We start from the raw sequence: 16,948 nt of genomic DNA, 5'->3' as shown, positions 1-16,948 counted from the left end.
CAAGTGTGAACCCACCAGAGAGATGCCCAGAGAAAGCTAGGGCAAGGGAACCCTGCTTTCTGATGATAAGATGAGATGAGATGAGATGAGCAAATCATGAACTGTGTTAGAATGGCTATGTGAACCCCGACGGAGGGATGCCAAGGGAAAAGCTAAGAGAAATAAATCCCATATTGTGATAAAGCAAAGTGAACTGTGATATTGGCAAAGGTGAACCTGCTTGAGGGATGCCTGCAAATTAGGGTGAACCATAATACACCCGTGAGCATTGTATTGACAAGCGTAAACCCGAATGAGGGATGTCCTCAGTGAACAGTTGTTATAAAAAGACACTGAGACTCTTGAATGTTACGTTTGAATGAGGGAAGCCAATGTTGCAAGAAGGATCGGAGTCCAGTTGAGGGGGTCGGAGGGTGAAGAAAAATCACCCGCTGTGAGGATTACTGAAAGGAACTTTTGTTTTTGTTGTTTATGGCACATCAGGTTCTCTGAGGCAAGAGACTGTGTGAAAGACACTTCGCCACAGAAGGCCCTAATATTTTGGAAACGGACTGTAAGCTTGTCCTGGAGAAGCCCAGGAGTGTGCGGTGCTGAAGAGACCCCTGTTGACCCGTGCTAAAAACGTGGGGAAGGGAGACTCAGCTATACCATCCTGACATCATTTGGAGAACACTTCTTTCTTTTCTTGTGAACATTATCCCACACTCTCTTGAAATGTAGCGGTACATTTTGGCAATCTTTTTTTTGTGTAGGTCCTGTTTATTTGACTAAGACGCCACTAGGACTGTATTATTATTTGATGGTCGTAGCTTGCTCCCATCTTAGATTTAGTTTTAGGCGTTTATCTCACTCATTGTTACAATTTAATAAACAACCTTGAACTGTGATCACTTGTGTCTGTCTTTACTGTTGCCGCCATGAGTTCCTTACACTATAAGAACACATCTTCTGAAAATGGTGAGACTTGAGGACTCCCAGGGGTAAGCGTCTGCGAGCTGCCGACTGAGTGTTCCAAAATAGGCATTCACAGATGATACAGACAGGAAGACTCAATCTCTCCTACTTGTTCCAACAATCCAATTAAAATATGGAAACAATGTGACCAACAGAAACATGAGCATTACCCTCAATAAAATAAATTAGAACGATAATGTCACAAACCGAGAATCCAAAAATTAAGCCTCTGCTGACTAAGGAATACACTTCCCAAAGAAAAGATAGAGGAATACTGCATCAAATTACTTTACCAAATCAAATTCCAATAAATTAGATATTTTCGAGAACCACTAAAGATAATGATATTGAAGACTAGAAGAGTTGATCCAGGGCGCAGACTTGAAGCCTTGAAAAAGTCACAATTGTGCAAATTATGTGTTGGCTCTTGTATTTTGTATGCACAACGAACAGACTATTCTTTGCCCGTATATTCATACTTGTAATCAATACATATTGTAAATATAAGAGCTATAGGGGTTGAGTTTTGCAATAGAGACATCAAGAATCAAACACTTTGCATGTAACTTTTGCACACCAAAAAAATTTTTTAGAATTTAAATGTTGCACATATGTATTAGGAGCACAGACCTCCATTAATATAAGAAATGTTTTTTTTATATTCTATACCTATGAAGGCATAGGCAGCCACCGCCACCCCTTTTAACAATTCTTAGATGATGCTCTTTAATTCATTTGGCCACTAATCTAGTGAAACCTAGAACTGTGCAGCAGCAATCTTCTGCCCCCCCCCCTGGGCATTTCAGACTAAGTTCCTCAACAGATTGTAAGGAACTGCTTGGGTGACAGCAGCAGACTGTCTATCAACAAAGCTATGCATGTGGTGCGGAATCTGGGAGGACTCTCCATCCACCGCCTTTGGGGCCCATGGGTGGTAGCCCCTAGAGTGAACCCATTCCCATTTGTTAGCCTGTCAGCTGTGACATCCTCACCTCATTTACACATAGCTTAATGACTCTGAAGGGAAAGCTTGATTTGCGTGCAGAAAACAATGACAGGGTGTGTGTGTCTCACCATCTAATTATTCTGTAAAAACTGCCATGGTGACATTACATCTAACTTGTATGTTTAAAATATCACTTTTAAATGATTAGTTCAGAAAGATGATAAATCTACATTTCAAGAAACAGAAGAAGTGACATGACATACTTTCCATGGAGTTCATGCACAAGTGCAGGGCTGCAGGCAGGATCACCAACACAACATGTAGACCATGTTCTTACCTTGGTACAGTAGTAGTCAATCACTGATGAGATATCTTGCAAAGTGTTCACAGAACGAGATACAGCCATCCCGTGTATTGCCTTCTCAAGAGTTTTATAAGCAAGGAGAAGTTGTTCTCCTGGACTTTTCTGAAATGAACCGATGCAAAAGAACTCTGAATTATTTGTGGGAACCTTGACATAACATTTGTAGTCATAACTGTAAATACATTATTTGCCTACCCAATTTAATCATAGCAAACTTTGAGAAACAAAATCCTTTCAAGTACGGTACATTTGATACGAACAGTGGGTCCCATAAGACTTAACTTTGCTGGAGTGAAAGCATCTTGTTCAGATTCTTGCAGCCCTTAGCCTGTGTCAGACATTGGCCAGTAAAGTGGCATGACCATCTCCGGAACAAGAATGACGTGCACCAAAACCACAGGTGCTACTCCATAAGGCAGGGACACTGATTTAACACCCCAGAACAAGATAACATGATATCACAACACAGGAGCTGCACAGGAGAGAAAGCACAGTCATTAACAGTTATAAACCCTTAAGTGACCTCTGGGCAAAATTCACAGATGTTTGGAGTGTACTTGAAGCCATTCACAGCTTGGCCTATAGCACTATTTGGCAGTATCTTCATTAGGAGAAGGCTCCTCTGGCGAGCGCCAGTTCAGGCACATGGGGTCCGCTAAATTATGTCCTATCAGAAAAGGACTGTCGATGCCAGAGGTGTTAGTTTGAGTCACTTGGGTGCAGGGTTACCAAGGCATAAAGTTAGCACAGAATAATTCTTGCAGGCTAGCAATTCCAGAATTTACAGAGGGTATGGGCAGATGGAGGGGAGGGTTCATGCTGGATCCTTCAGTTTAGCTGGTTAGCTGCAGCCTCAATGGTGAGTGTCGGATCAGCTCAGCACTACTGCGTGACATCAGGCATTTTTGAGAAATTCGATTCTGTGTCTCGCTGAAGAATATGGGCATGATTTTGGTGTTTGCTTCTTCAAACGTAAGCAAATTGGGTCTTAAATGCCAATGGCAAGTAAAATGGACAATTCAACAGTAGGGAGGGGGCAGAGCATGAAGTGACACCCCACCTGAGCCACTGCCACTGTGCTACAGATGGAACGCATAACATGCGGACAAATAAGGCTCAGCCATCCAGGAAGAAGGAGTTGGCACCCACTATGGAACCTGTTCCAATTTCCCTGCACTTCATGACCATCTCAGCCCCAACCTGGTAAGACAAAGGTTACTAACAGCTGTGGTGTGGTGGAGTAAGGAGTCAGACAACGGGTTAGCATGCTTCAACAAAGTTTTATTTAAGAAACAAAGAAAATAACCTACCTCTCCCTATCTCTAAAGGGGCATCCCTACCTTAAGAAATAGCACCCTGCAAGCTCGTTGTTGGGATGTTTGTCCAGATGAAGTGTCTGTCCTGTGTCCAAAAACCTACTCTTACCCTACCACTAATTGTGATGAATCAAAGGTGATCATCCCAGAAACCCTGGCTTGGACCCCTTCTCATGCAACCAGGGAAAGGCAGCCGCTACCTGATCCTGACCCTAGGGGCTGTATTCATTTAATTTAATTTATTTATAACACACAGGGATAAAGACCATAAGCATAGAGGTGCGCGGACAGATAAAGACAGGAAAAGAAAACAATGAGCAGTCGGTCATGGAGAGCAAATCGGTCATCAGCAGCAGGGAGGCTAAGTTATTCAAACAAAATAGTTTTCAGTCTACGCTTGAAGATAGCAAATCAAGGAGCAGGCCCTAAAGTCCAGACGAAGGGCATTCCACAAGCGTGGTGCCACCATAGAAAAACATCCTTCTGAGACCAATGATAGTCTGAGGGGGAAGACAACAGGCAAGAGCTGATCTTAGTAACGGCCTATATGGGAGCTACGAAAGCTGGTTTGACAGGTAGACAGGGCTTTTCCCATACAGACAGGAGTGGGTGAGACACAGAGACCTGAAAGGGATCCACTTGCCAATGGGTAGCCAATGTAGGGATCTACTAGCTGCAGGCACGTGATCAGATTTTCGCAAACCTTGACCACCCTTAGAGCATTGTTTTGCAACACCTGCAGATGATTAAGTTGCCTTTTCCCTATGCTGAAAAGCAGGGTAGAACAATAATCGAGATGAGAGCCATTGATGGCTCGAGCCAGTGTAGCATAATTGGAGGAATCAAGGAATGGTCTGATTTGGGACAGGAGCTTGATGTAGTAAGAAGTACTTTAGACCAAGCTGCTAATGTGGGCTTTCATGGTAAGAGGGTATCAGTGTACAGTCCGTAATTCAAAAGGAGCAGTACTCAGGGTACAGATTATGTATTTTAGGGGCAGTGCTGACAATCATAACTTCAGTTGTGTCGTTATTAAGAGCCAATCTATTAAATACCATCCAGGTGTGTATGAGTTTATAGGTGGTGTTAATGGTCATCGAATCTTGGAAGTGATTGCCTGAAAGCAAAAAAAAACACTGTGTCATCTGCATAGTTGGCATATATCATGACTTCCGACTCCAGCAGCTCGAATAGGGGCAGGATGAAGATGTTAAAAAGAGTAGGGGACACACATGACCACTGAGGGACCCCACACGATAGAACATGGCCCTCTGCTATGGCAACCTTGTAGAAGACTATAGCCGTCCGGTTAACAAGGAATGATTGAACCCAGGATGATGTCTCCCAGGAGAACAAGGTGCAGTCTTGCAGTATGGCCACCAAAATAGAATGATCTATCAGGTTGTGAGCTGCAGTGAGATCCAAAAGCATCAATAATGCAGTATATCCTCTGTCACAGAGATGAAAGATGTGGTATGCAGAGAGTACGCAGTGGGATGCGGTATAGAAACTAGCTGCCCGGAGGGAGAGAGGCTCTCCCAATCCTGCATGCTGTTCCAGTGTGTGGCGTGCACCGGAGTGCGACCACAGCGAAGGGAGCTCCATCTGCAGAAGGTGCAAGCTATGGTAGCAGTACTGGAGCTGTCAAATGCCTGTGTTTCCCCGACACGAGAAGGAACAAGGGCAGCGGGTCTCGAGGAGATGCATGAAGAGGCCAGTGCGTTGGCCTTACTTGGGTAATCCCGGGGCACTGTAAAACCGACTGCTGGCTCAAACAGAGCTTTGAATACGAAACTAATTAAAGCCAAGAGGGTGTAACGCTTATTTTAAAAAAAATGTGAAAGGACACATTGTATTTTTACCATTGTCCATTACCATTGTCCATTACCAAAGCCAACAGTGAACACTATTTCAAACAAAGTGAATGGGATTTACAGAAAGGAAGTGTGTTTATAGAAGGAGATTATAACAAGCATTGCCTGAGCCAAACACAGGGAAATAAAGGAAACCAAAGGTGGCAGAATAGAAGACACAATCTGAAGTTTCTGGGAAAATTAATTAGTGTGAAAGACATTGTCAATAGAAGAAGCAGCTGTTGATGTAACTTTCCCAATTGAAGACTAAAGTATGGAAAGTTGGAAGTTGACCTTACCACATGGTAATGATAGTAGTTGTAGGGGTTTCATCCTAGCAGGCGAGTAGACCAAGAAAGGCACATTTAGTGGTTAGTCCTGGCAGGCGAGTGGACCAGGAAATGAAGTTACAGTACTGCAATGTGGTAGAAGGTTGTGGCAGAAGGAAAGTAGCACATTCACTGGTGTGCTTTATTGAACTTTTGTGAAATCATCCTGGCAAAACTGTGTTGCAAAATAAGTCTTTTTGGTTTATCAAACAACAGTTTATGGACATTTTGACCATTGCCTTGAGAAGAGAGAAATTCTATGTGTCAAGAAGACAGTTGTGTTGGCAAGTGAAAACCCTATGGAATTAACAGAACTGTGTGTCATACTTGGAGTGGAACTTGGCCATTACAAGAACTTGCTTACTTTTGCCTTTTTGTTGGAAGCATCCTGATTTGGTCCAGGGGAAGGGGATTCAACCCTGGATACAAGAATTCATGTTTATAATTTCGTTGATGCAGCTAAATGTTATTTTATGCAGCCAAATAACCATTTCATGATTTAGTTGTATGTATATGTGTGACAGACAGTAAACTTTGGACATATGATCACTTTTCTTTAGCTTTGGGTTTGTTAGGTTAGGGAGAGTTGGGTGCTTGTCGCACCGCTACTGCATAATAAAATGGCTAATTGTGAGAATACTCTTCTACTTGTCCATCTCGCATTTCTGACCCCTCACATAATCTACAAAAAGGGTTTGGCATCCAAATAAAAATAGTACCAGGAGAATGACTCCCTTCTACTGGTAAACTGGCTCAGTCTTTATCTCTTTTCCAACAATCCTTTGCTCTGGTTTTTGACTCAATAAAGAGGGTATTGTGATGAATCCTACAGAGTCCTCACAAAAACCCTACATAAGTCTCAGGTAGCCTGGGGAAGGGAGACGATATCTGCTCCTAACATGGGGGCAGGGGTATTAGCCTGGAGGGTCACCTGGGAGGAGAGGGGCCCAATGGGAATAGGAGGACTCCATTGGGTAAGATGCTTTATTCATCGCCCTTGAGGAAGAGATGTCAGTATTGCAGGAATATGTAATGGCTTGTCAGCGTGAGATTTTTTGTTCTAAAGCTATTCATCCTGGGGGTTGCGAAACCTGTCCAAATCAATCATTTATCAGACATAAATCTCCCCATCAAAGTTGCACGCAACCATAATAGTGAGAACTCTTGTAGCCAACAGAAGTAAGTTGAATGTGGATATCAGAATGTTACCGTCTTAGGTTCAGATAGAGCTAGCACTCATTTGATTCCAAAACAATCATTCTTTCCTTTTACATTTGCTCCTGAAAACAGTATCAATAATAAGTGAACTAAATTCATTTAAATATAATGTGCGGGGAGAAAAAGCTAATTGTAACATTGGGGACTTCAATGACCCACACCCAAGAGAGATTAGGGAGTATGAAGGACCCCTCAAATGCAGGGCAAGAGAAGTAGCAGGAGGAGTAGTAGAAGGTGGCATGCCTGCAGTGCCTCCACGTTGCAGTGGCAGCAGAGGAAGCAGAAAATAAGAGGCACCAGAGCCGCCGCTATTGCATGAGCAGGTGATGGTCCCAAGGGAGTCTCTAAACTTAATGACTTTGCAAGCAGAGCGTGCACAGCGGAAAGCGCTATTGTAAAAAGCTTTCCCAGTTTTGCAGGCCCTGAATGAAGAGGTGGTGCGGCGGGTAGCGTACGTTTGAAAAGCTTTTTCCGTTGCAATCAGTGCTCTGGTGGCAGGCGAGCAGCGGAGTGTTGATGGAGCGAGGAGGGTTCCTCTCCCAACCGGCGCGGGCCGCAGGAGGTGAAGAGAAAAACAGTCTAGTGTGTCAAATGCAGCAGAAGAAGCAGAAAGCAGAAGGCAGCGGCGCGAGCGAACGCGTATGCAGCACCCGGTGAGTTCACTGTCACTATGTGACCATAAGCGCCAACTAGCCTTAAACAAAGGTTTTGAATGCTGAATTGAAGATAAGAAGTTAAAGTGGCAGAACATGAATACATTTAAATACTAAAGTGATACAAAGAAGCTGAAGTGGTACAATATGAACTGTGGAGGTAGACAAGAAGACTATAATAAAACTTATAAAGGGCTGAATAATTGCCAGAACCGAAAGAGGGCACAATCTCAAGGAAATCATAAGAACTATTGTTGCCAAAGCCAAGAAAGGTCAATACTAAAGGCAGTATATAAGAACCAGTACTGCCAAAGCCAAAAGAGGGCTATACTAAAACAAGATAACAAGAGTCACCATTGCCAAAGCCAAGAGGGGACAATAAGGAAGCAAGCCGATTGTAAACTTTGTGGCCAGAATAATAAAAGGGCAACAGTTGGAAAGGAACCAAACAACACTGTCTAAGCCCAAGAAGAGCAAGTGTGAAAGAGAGACATTTTCAGCATTTGATTGATGTAGGAGTGGGAACACAACAGTGGCAGGAGAGCAGCCCTTCTGATACGAAGTATTCAGAATGAGAGGAGCATAACCTGCATTGCATGTGGCATGAACAGCGCCAATGTGTTTCTTGTCTTCCCAAAAGAAGTAGTCAATATTGAAGTAGTTGGAAGTCAAAAGAGTTTAAAAGATTGTTTGAAGCAAACTTGATCACTGAAGTACTTGTAGTAGTGTTTAGTTTCTTTAGTCCTGGCAGGTAAGTACAATAGGGGAGGGATCTTGTAGTGGTAGACCTGGCTGGTGAGTGGAATAGGTAGAAGATATTGAAGTACTGCAGTGTGGTTAGAAGCTTTGAAGAAGACGACATGGCTAGGCCACTAAAGTATCTTGACAATGACTGAATGCCTCTTGACAAAACATTGCTGTTGCTATAGATGAACTGTGGAAGTGGATGAAACAAGGGTGTAACTATATGTGGTGCGCTCAACTTTCACAGATCACGTGTGAATGCAGCACAAACTATACTTGAGGTTCCCCTTGATGCCTCAAAGGAAATGTATGAAATAGTTGGGTTGTATAGTTAGATTTACGCAATCTAACTACACAACCTAACTATTTCGAACTGTGGAAGTATTTTGTTTGTTTTCTAAGAAGTTGTTTTGAACTCTTTGCTAAAAGTGGAGAGATAAAGAGTTGTTGTTTTGTTTGAACTGTTGGAAAGTGCAAGTGAGAGACTTTTGCAGCAAGAAGAACCTTATCACCAGAACCGTATCGTTAAATGAAACTTTCCTAATTTTGAACTGTTAATAGCAATTCCTGCTTTGAATCTGGGGAAGGGACCATTAGCCAGGTCACAAGGAGAAACCGTTACTTAGTGTATGTTTGACATAAGTGTGGTTTTGTTATATTTTGAATTGCTATATATTCCCTTCATAGGTTTGTTATAGGTATAAATGTCAGTGACATATTCCTTTTGTTATGTTTCCTTTAGTTATTTTGATAGGCAGGGAAAACCTCTTTAGGATAGGGATAGTGAGGCGTTTAGCAAATCTTTTCGATTTAATAAATAGCAGCTTATGAAAAATCTTGACAAAGTTATCCACCTCGCATTTCTGGCCCCTCACAGTATGGTCAAGAGAATGGGTACCTTCTCCTGACCCACCTGGCACAGCCTTGAGGGCTGTCTTGGGGTAGTCTTCTGCCACAGTCCTCAAAAGTCTCTTCACTTCTTCCCAGGGGCTCCTGAAAGCGTGTTTTATGGTTCAAGCAATTCTTCTCTGTTTTATGACATACTGATGATTACCACCAGACAACTTTGGTTGTTAAGTATCCTCTTTAATCTTACATGGATTACCACTGTGATGAGGGAGATTCCTCCTGATGCACACTTGTCCTTGTCTCTTAGATCTTGGGATATCACTACTGTGGTGAAGGAGATTACTCCTGAGGCTTTATTGATTCTTGGTTTTCTGGGTATCACTACTGTGATGAGGGAGATCTCTCGCGAGATTCTCTTGGTTATCTGGGTATCACTACTGTGGCGAGTGTGAAGGCATCTCAGAGTAAGATACAGACAACTGATTCTGAATTATAAATAAAACACTTTCTTGACTTAAGAGTCAGGATGGAAGAAGGCCTAACTTGCCTTATAGTGTTGTGTGATTTCTCTACCGAAATAAAACTAAGGAAAGCCAGAGTCAAACAGTTAATCTTAGGAATCTGTGTGTCCAAAACCTATACTTGCCCTCACAACAAATCTATACAATGTATAGGAATGTCAGCAACCAACAGAAACAGTGTCCAACACAAAGTTCTAAGCTTTGTCTAGCTCGCAGCTTCCTTTCATCTCCCTTGCCCAAGTATAAAACAGTTCCATCAAAAAGGAAGTCTCAGAATTGCCTTCCCTCAAGTGCCAAGGACGAGTATTCTCGTCCCTTTTGCATAGACTTGCATAATAGCCTGGCACTTAAGGGGTTTGTTCAGGATAATATAATTGCAACCAACACTCAGGGTCCCCTTCCCCAAGTTCCTAATAACAAAGTTCCAAAACACACAAGAGTCTTAAGAATCAGTCCTCAAATCAATAAGCCTCTGGGCTCCCTTCCCCAGACTCAGTTTCAATGTCACAATAGTATTTTCAGTATTCTTAAAGTTCTGTGCAACACATTTGGTATGATTGGTCTTCGTACAAATATCTTGACTGATAATAAAACTTTAGAGTTGCAGTTCATTCAGCTTTTAAAGTATATTTCTATTATGTACAATTTTCTCCCACTTTGTTATTTAATATGCCTTCCTTTGATTCACTGTTAAGGTTCACCTTCAAGGTTCCATTCACCCCAAAGTTCAGCACATAGTGTCAATGAGTTCCCCCCTTCTCACCTGAGTCCGATCTTTGCTGGATTTCTTGGTCGATGCCTTCTTGCGGACGGATCGGGTCTTGAATAAGGCTGCACAAGTCTCTTCCGACTCTGGCGTGCGTTCAAAGTTCCGGGATGCAATGATCCAGGAATCCGTGAAATTAAGAAAGTGCACTACACAGCACACGAGTCCAGGAGTAAGAAAGAAAGGACAGGGACTAGGAATGGAGCTAGTAGAGACAGAATCAGGGAAACAATACCGCAAGCTACAGAGCACACGTCTGGTCGCTACTTCGCAATAGCATTGAGACGCGCGGAGCCGCGGGGGGCGTGGTCTATTAGTAGAACACGCTATGTCCAACGTGTAGAGCGAGGAAGGTGTTTCAGGCTGGACGGCCATATTGGGAGTACCAGGGAGTGTAAGCCCCGTTGAGACAAGGACCAGGAAGTCCAAAAGAGGCACGTTCTGTAGGTCATGACACATAGTGGGTTCATTTGCATTGTTAAAGTTCAATATGTATTGGTTTCACTTAAATTCCAAGTTCTGTTCACATGAAAATTCAGCAAATATGGATTTTAAGTGGATTGAAATTTCATTCATTTCTGATTTTGGCACGTGGTGGTTTTATTTGAATTTAAAGCTCCATTCATGTTAATCCCCATATGTAACAATCCTGCTTATTTATTAAGTTTTCATTCAGTTCAGAAATTCAATAACCATGAGGTTGTATTTGTTAAGGTTCTCATTCAGTTCATCAGAGACCTTCAAAATATTGTATTGTCAAACACGCAACCACTCTGATACAAAGTAATTCTTTAAGAACGTTCAAACACTCGCATACTGGGTATCTCCTTTGATTGAAACTCACCTGGAGCAGGCAGGGGTCAAGGGCTTATTACTGGCATGTTTTCATTCCTTTTTGCCAGAGCGCACACAAGCGCTCTCACTTCAAACCTGCCGTTCCCCCCCCTCCATAAACTCTCCCCCATGGCGTTCCTCAAGGGTTGGCTTTGTCCCCTCTTTTGCTTAATCTATATCTGCGGCCATTGGCGGCTCTTATTGCAAAGTTTGGAGTCCTTTGCTACACCTATGCCGATGACACCCAACTGGTGTTTCGGCTGGACTCCCCATCAACTAATCCCCCTGCTAAGCTTAGAATCTGCCTCTCTTCTATTGGCAAGTGGATGGCCGCCAACTGGCTCAAATTAAATGGGGAAAGAACGGAAGTGCTGTTAGTTGGCTCTCAACCCGATGCTAATCTTTGGAGTTCTCAGTTCAGGCCAGACTCCTTGGGCCCTTGTCCAGTGCCAAGTACGTCGATAAAAAGTCTTGGTGTGAGGCTTCCGCCCAATGGCTCTAGAGAAGCCCAGGCTACAGCAGTTTGCAGTGCCAGTTTCGGAAAACTGAAGGTCTTGATTTAAGATCCTGTCTCTGCTCCCTCCCACTAGCCGCACACAGATAGTCCCCTAAGCAATAATGGGCACGCTGGACTACTGTAATGGAATCTATCTGAGGCAGTCTAAGAGCCAGATACAGCGGCTACAAGTACTTAAGAATGCGGCAGCCAGGCTGGCTATGAATGAACCCAAGCTGACCCCTTCTGCAGGTTTGTTGAGACAATTTCACTGGCTGCCGGTTGCCACAAGAGTCGAGTTTAAGACTCTCTGTGTCACTCACCAGACTCTTCATGGGAGTGGGGAGGGGTGACAAGCTACCTGAAAAGCAAGATTCAGAGGTATTATCCTACTAGATGTCTTTGTTCGTCTGCTCTGGCTCCTCTCAGCTTGCCTAGGTATCAGCATGCATGAGCAGGTGGCTGCTCCTTCTCGGTACTAGCACCAACTTTATGGAACCGGCTTCTGCTTTCGTTGGGATTAACAGGAATACCTTCCCTTCAGGAAGGCGCTTAAAACATATCTTTTCTAATTCTTTTTCTTGTGCATCGACAGGACTCCCCTGGGTGCCCTAGTGTCCGTATAGAGCCTTAGGGCCTAGATGCCCTTGGGACTTAGATGCGCTCTATACATTTTGTTTACATTACATTTCCGGTTGTGTCCATGGATTTTGCACTAGGGCAGATCGCTTGGCCTTCAGTTCTCTGCATCAGGGTTCTGTCTCCTGCCCCTCAGTCACTCCTGTGTCAGCTTCTGTCCACAGGAGAACAAGCACAGTGAACACCACTGGGAACCGGCTCCCTTCCCAGCGTTCTATCGGTTCCACTGAGCTCCAACTCCCAGGCCGCAATTCTGTGAACCAGTGGCATGCTTCAAAAACACGGTTCCCTGCTGCTTCTCGTGACCTCTCTGCTGCTTCAACACTACTGCCACCGCCTCTCTCCTTTCCTCTCGATTTGAGCTCCTTATATACACCTGCAGCCCTTTGACAGGCTGCAGGTGCGAATACCCAATTGAACCTGCCTGACCATAATCAGGACCTGACCCTGACAGTTCTTAGCAGGCATCTTCCTCGTCACAGTACCAGAATGGTAAAAGCACCTAGTCTTCATTACTCGCGGTTGCCTCTTCATCATCCCAGTACTGTCAATGGTCATATATGAGGAAGTCAGGGGAGTTGACTCACAATAACCCATAAAGGCTAGGGAAGGGTTAGGGTTGTCACTAGTTAGGAAAGGGGGATACCATCTGTCCCCCAAGGGCATCCCACTTCCAGTCTCCAAGGATTCTCCACCCATCTGATATTTAACCTTTTTTTCCTTTCGTCCTGGCCCGTCTGGACTGCGGCATCTCTTCCCCTTTTCTAAGTCAATGGGACATGGATAACAATATCCCACAACTGCTCCTGAATAAAGGTCTCTTCTTTTAAGGGAAGTGGGGAATATCATGTCTCGCCTAAGGGCACCCCACTTCCAATCCCAAAGGACCCGCCGACCAGGTGATCCTCCCTTACTTCTCCACCCCGAGGGTCAGGATCCAAGAGCGATGGCCTTTTCCTGGCCACCTGCACAGAGGATCCACAGGGAGTAGAAGTGCGAATACCCTCAAGTTTCTCACATGAAGGAGATTACTCCTGAGACTTGCTTGACACTCACTTTTCTGGGTATGATTACTGCGAGGAGGGAGATTGCACCCAAGACTTTGACTCTTGAGCTGCTCCAAGCCCCTAGCAGGTTTCCCACTGCTCTCGTTACATGTAGCATGTTGGAACTGCGTCACCGGTTCTTCCTGGGGTGATGGGCTGACTCGCGTTGCTTCAGCACTTCCTGCTTTTTTCACTACGCTCCCTGCTCATCTGCAGAGATTTCAGTCACACGGCTCCCGCGCAGTTAAAAACAACACTGCCCACCTCCCCGAGGTCACGCCACTGGTGGCTTCTATCCCACTCTTCCACTGGTCAGGAGCTTGGCTTCCACCACAGTACTCTGATGACTGTTTTTGGATGTCCCCGCTACTGGGGATTAGCGTTCTTGCAGCTTCACGTTCCAGGTTCGAACTTCATGGGCTGGGCTGCCTTCACACCTGCTCCTCTCTCTATTTCACAGTCCTTTTTCGCTCATTATTTCCTGTAGCTGGATCCTCTCCAACATTAAGTCAAAGATAATCTTTATGCCTCATGGGGCCAACTCTTCTCAGTGCTATGGTAAGGCAACCTGTTATTACTCTGGAGGTTTCTTTGTCCCTTCTTCGTCTGGGTCATATTAATTTGTGGATCAAAGATGGAAGAGACATTACCATAACAGACAGTAATGTTATCAGGGATTTCTGACAGGGACTTTGTCCCAAGGGAAAAGGGGTTAGGGAGTTCCTTCACAGAACGGGATTCCTTATGCCCAGGAAGGGAGTCTCTCCCTGTGAGGTCCCACTTTCCACCACCCTTATGAGGACTGTTGGGTAGCGACCTCACCTCCCTAGTCTCACAGGGAAGGTCTCCCCCTGTGGAAAAGTGACAAGACCCTGTGAATCGTCATGCAGCCTGTGATGTTATTGTGGTGGGCCTAGATGTATTGTACCCCCTTAAACCTTTTACCTAGTATCTTTACAAAAATGAAAGGAAATGCACACTTTCTCCACTAGCTTCAATTAAATACACACATCTAGAGACAGTCCAAAACTGTGGGGCATATTATTCTAGAAAAATGCAGATTTCTTATGAGCACAGATTTTCAGAATTCTCAGCCAATTTTAGAAATCACCTGCAGGGAAATGTTCAGACAATTCTAGCAGATTTCCCCTCTGTAACTATGGAATTTCCAACTCTGCAGAAATATACAAAATATTCCTGCAGATTATCACAGATTTGGACTACATCTACGTATCACATTAGACAGATAAATGCTAATTTACCCAAAACATGGTATTTTTACAAGATTTTAATACAACTGAAGGTTCCTTTCCTTACTAATGAGGTAAATGTGGTTTTAAGCCTGCCATAAGGAGCCATTCCCCCCGCCGTTACTCTGGAATCATGTGTGATATATTGAAAAGGAAACCTGTAATTTCTTTTTTTTTACCACAATGCGCTTGTACTGTTGCATTGCACACATACTTCCTTTATCATTGTCTCTCAAGCATGCTTCTTTTGAGGATAGGATTTGAACCTCCAAATACCCCAAAATAACCGTCTAGTTCAAAGTGGATTCAAACATTTCCAACAATAGGTCAACACTGGCAGCAATAGTCTACTATAATGAGAGGAGGATGGGGTAGAAGAGGAGAAACATTATGACGCTCTATGGATGGTGTGACGAATCCCAACATGTTGTCACTTCTCCCCGAGGGGAAGCCCTTTCCATGAGGCCAGGGAGGTGGGGCTGCTACCCGATAGACCCCTGGGCGTGGTACTCAGTGGGAGGATCTCATGGGGAGAGACTCCCTCTCTGGGGATCAGGGAGAACATCTCAGGAGGACGGAGTATGGCCACTCCAGCCCAACCACTCTTGACCCCTCCCCCACCATTCACACCCCAATACTATACTTAACCAACCCATGTATGTGGGTAGGGCAGTCAATGTAACATACACTGAGATAAGGAAGAGCTTGGACTACATTTCGGAGTGCTACTCTGTTACAGCAAAAGATGTCCCTGAAAACCTGAGACCCCATTCCACCAGAGGAGTGGCTATCACTTTGACTCTTCAAAGAGGTATTCCAGTGCAGGAAATTTGTAATGCTGCTACATGGTCCTCACTACACACTTTCTCGAAGCATTACTGCTTAGATACTTTGTCGGGTCAGAACGCTCGGTTTGGAAGAGTGGTTCTGCACAACATCAATTAATAGTGACACAAATCTACTGTTAGGCAGAATCCTGTGCAGTTCCCTTGGGGAACACTGCAAAAAGATTAAGACCACAGGAGTAAGCAGTAAACCCAATTGGTAGCAGTCTGCACCACCCAGATTTACCTAGTAGCTGTGGCTGAGCAGTCAGACTTCTCTCGAAGAAGAGTAGGGCAGTATATAGAGTATACACAGTGGGGCTAAAAACACAGTAGAGCAAACAAACACTGACCAGAGCTTTGTATAAAAAGTATATAATTATTTATTTAAAAACACACTTTAGGCAACATACTAGCACTCTAAATCAAAAGCAAGTTAAACCACAGTCAGGTAAAGTATACACACCTCCCTTGATAACTATCAGACAAGTCAGAGTTAAAACATCACGATTTGTTAAACAGATGTGAGCGCATAACCTGATGGCACTCCAATAGTTCAGTTAAAGGGAGAGAAAAAGGCAGAGCATAGAAATAAAACAGGTCCCAACACTTTTAGAGTTCTCAGCAAGGGAAGAAAGGCAGTAAATACTGTAGAACCAAAGTTCATAGGCCAGGCCCACTTTAAAGGGAGCAAGGCGAAATGTGCCCAGGATCACACGGTTTAAAATGCATGAAAAGTCTTTGCAGAATATTCAAAAGAGGTTGGGGTGATTCAAGAAGGTAAGGTTAGAAGGTCTGGGGCCAACGCAGTTGGCAAGCCAAGGATTTAAGGGTCACCTTGGGCAAACCAACGAAGAAAGGGAGGCCAGGCAGGACACAGTACCTTAAACAGAGAGGAGGCTCCAGCGGTGGCAGTTGTCCCACGCAGTGATGCAGTTCATTGTTTCGACCAGGGGAAGAGAGGATCTCGTCGAGGAGGAAACGTGGAGTCGTTGCACTGCACAGGGATGAAACCAGCCACGGAGTTTGTCAATAAAAGGTGCGTTCCTTTTATTTGCGGTCAAAGTGGTGAGGCTTGGCTATCCGGCCGCCGGGGTGCTTGGCACGGGCGATTCGACCAAGAGGCATCTTTGGAAGGCGAAAAGGGAAAACTGGTTGGTCCCACCAGCTCAGAGGAAGAAGACTCGTCCAGCAGAAGATCTTCTCTTGTCGTCGGGAAAGTGGTGAGGTAGTTGCAGCAGGGCTTCACCGGTGGTGTCGTCGTTGCAGATGGCTCAGCTTCTTCACTCTTCGGATTCTTAGGTCCTGTGGCGACTTCTGAAGTTCCAGTCCAAAAGGCCCTGCTT

At 44.4% G+C, this 16,948-nt stretch overlaps 1 protein-coding gene across 1 annotated transcript in view; it reads right to left on the bottom strand.

Moving 5' to 3' along the window:
• CFAP54 (cilia and flagella associated protein 54) overlaps nucleotides 1-16,948 on the bottom strand; it is a 3,669,934-nt gene that overhangs the window by 2,516,784 nt on the left and 1,136,202 nt on the right. Inside the window, exon 17 of the mRNA XM_069629416.1 lies at nucleotides 2,238-2,366. Within this exon, the coding sequence (XP_069485517.1) occupies nucleotides 2,238-2,366 (129 nt within the window). The remainder of the gene's footprint in view (nucleotides 1-2,237; nucleotides 2,367-16,948) is intronic.

This window comes from Ambystoma mexicanum, chromosome 12 (assembly GCF_040938575.1).
Source record: "Ambystoma mexicanum isolate Mex_15411 chromosome 12, UKY_AmexF1_1, whole genome shotgun sequence".
NCBI classification, from domain to species: domain Eukaryota; kingdom Metazoa; phylum Chordata; class Amphibia; order Caudata; family Ambystomatidae; genus Ambystoma; species Ambystoma mexicanum.
Note: the sequence above shows the minus strand (reverse complement) of the source record. Positions and strands in the feature narration are given on the sequence as shown.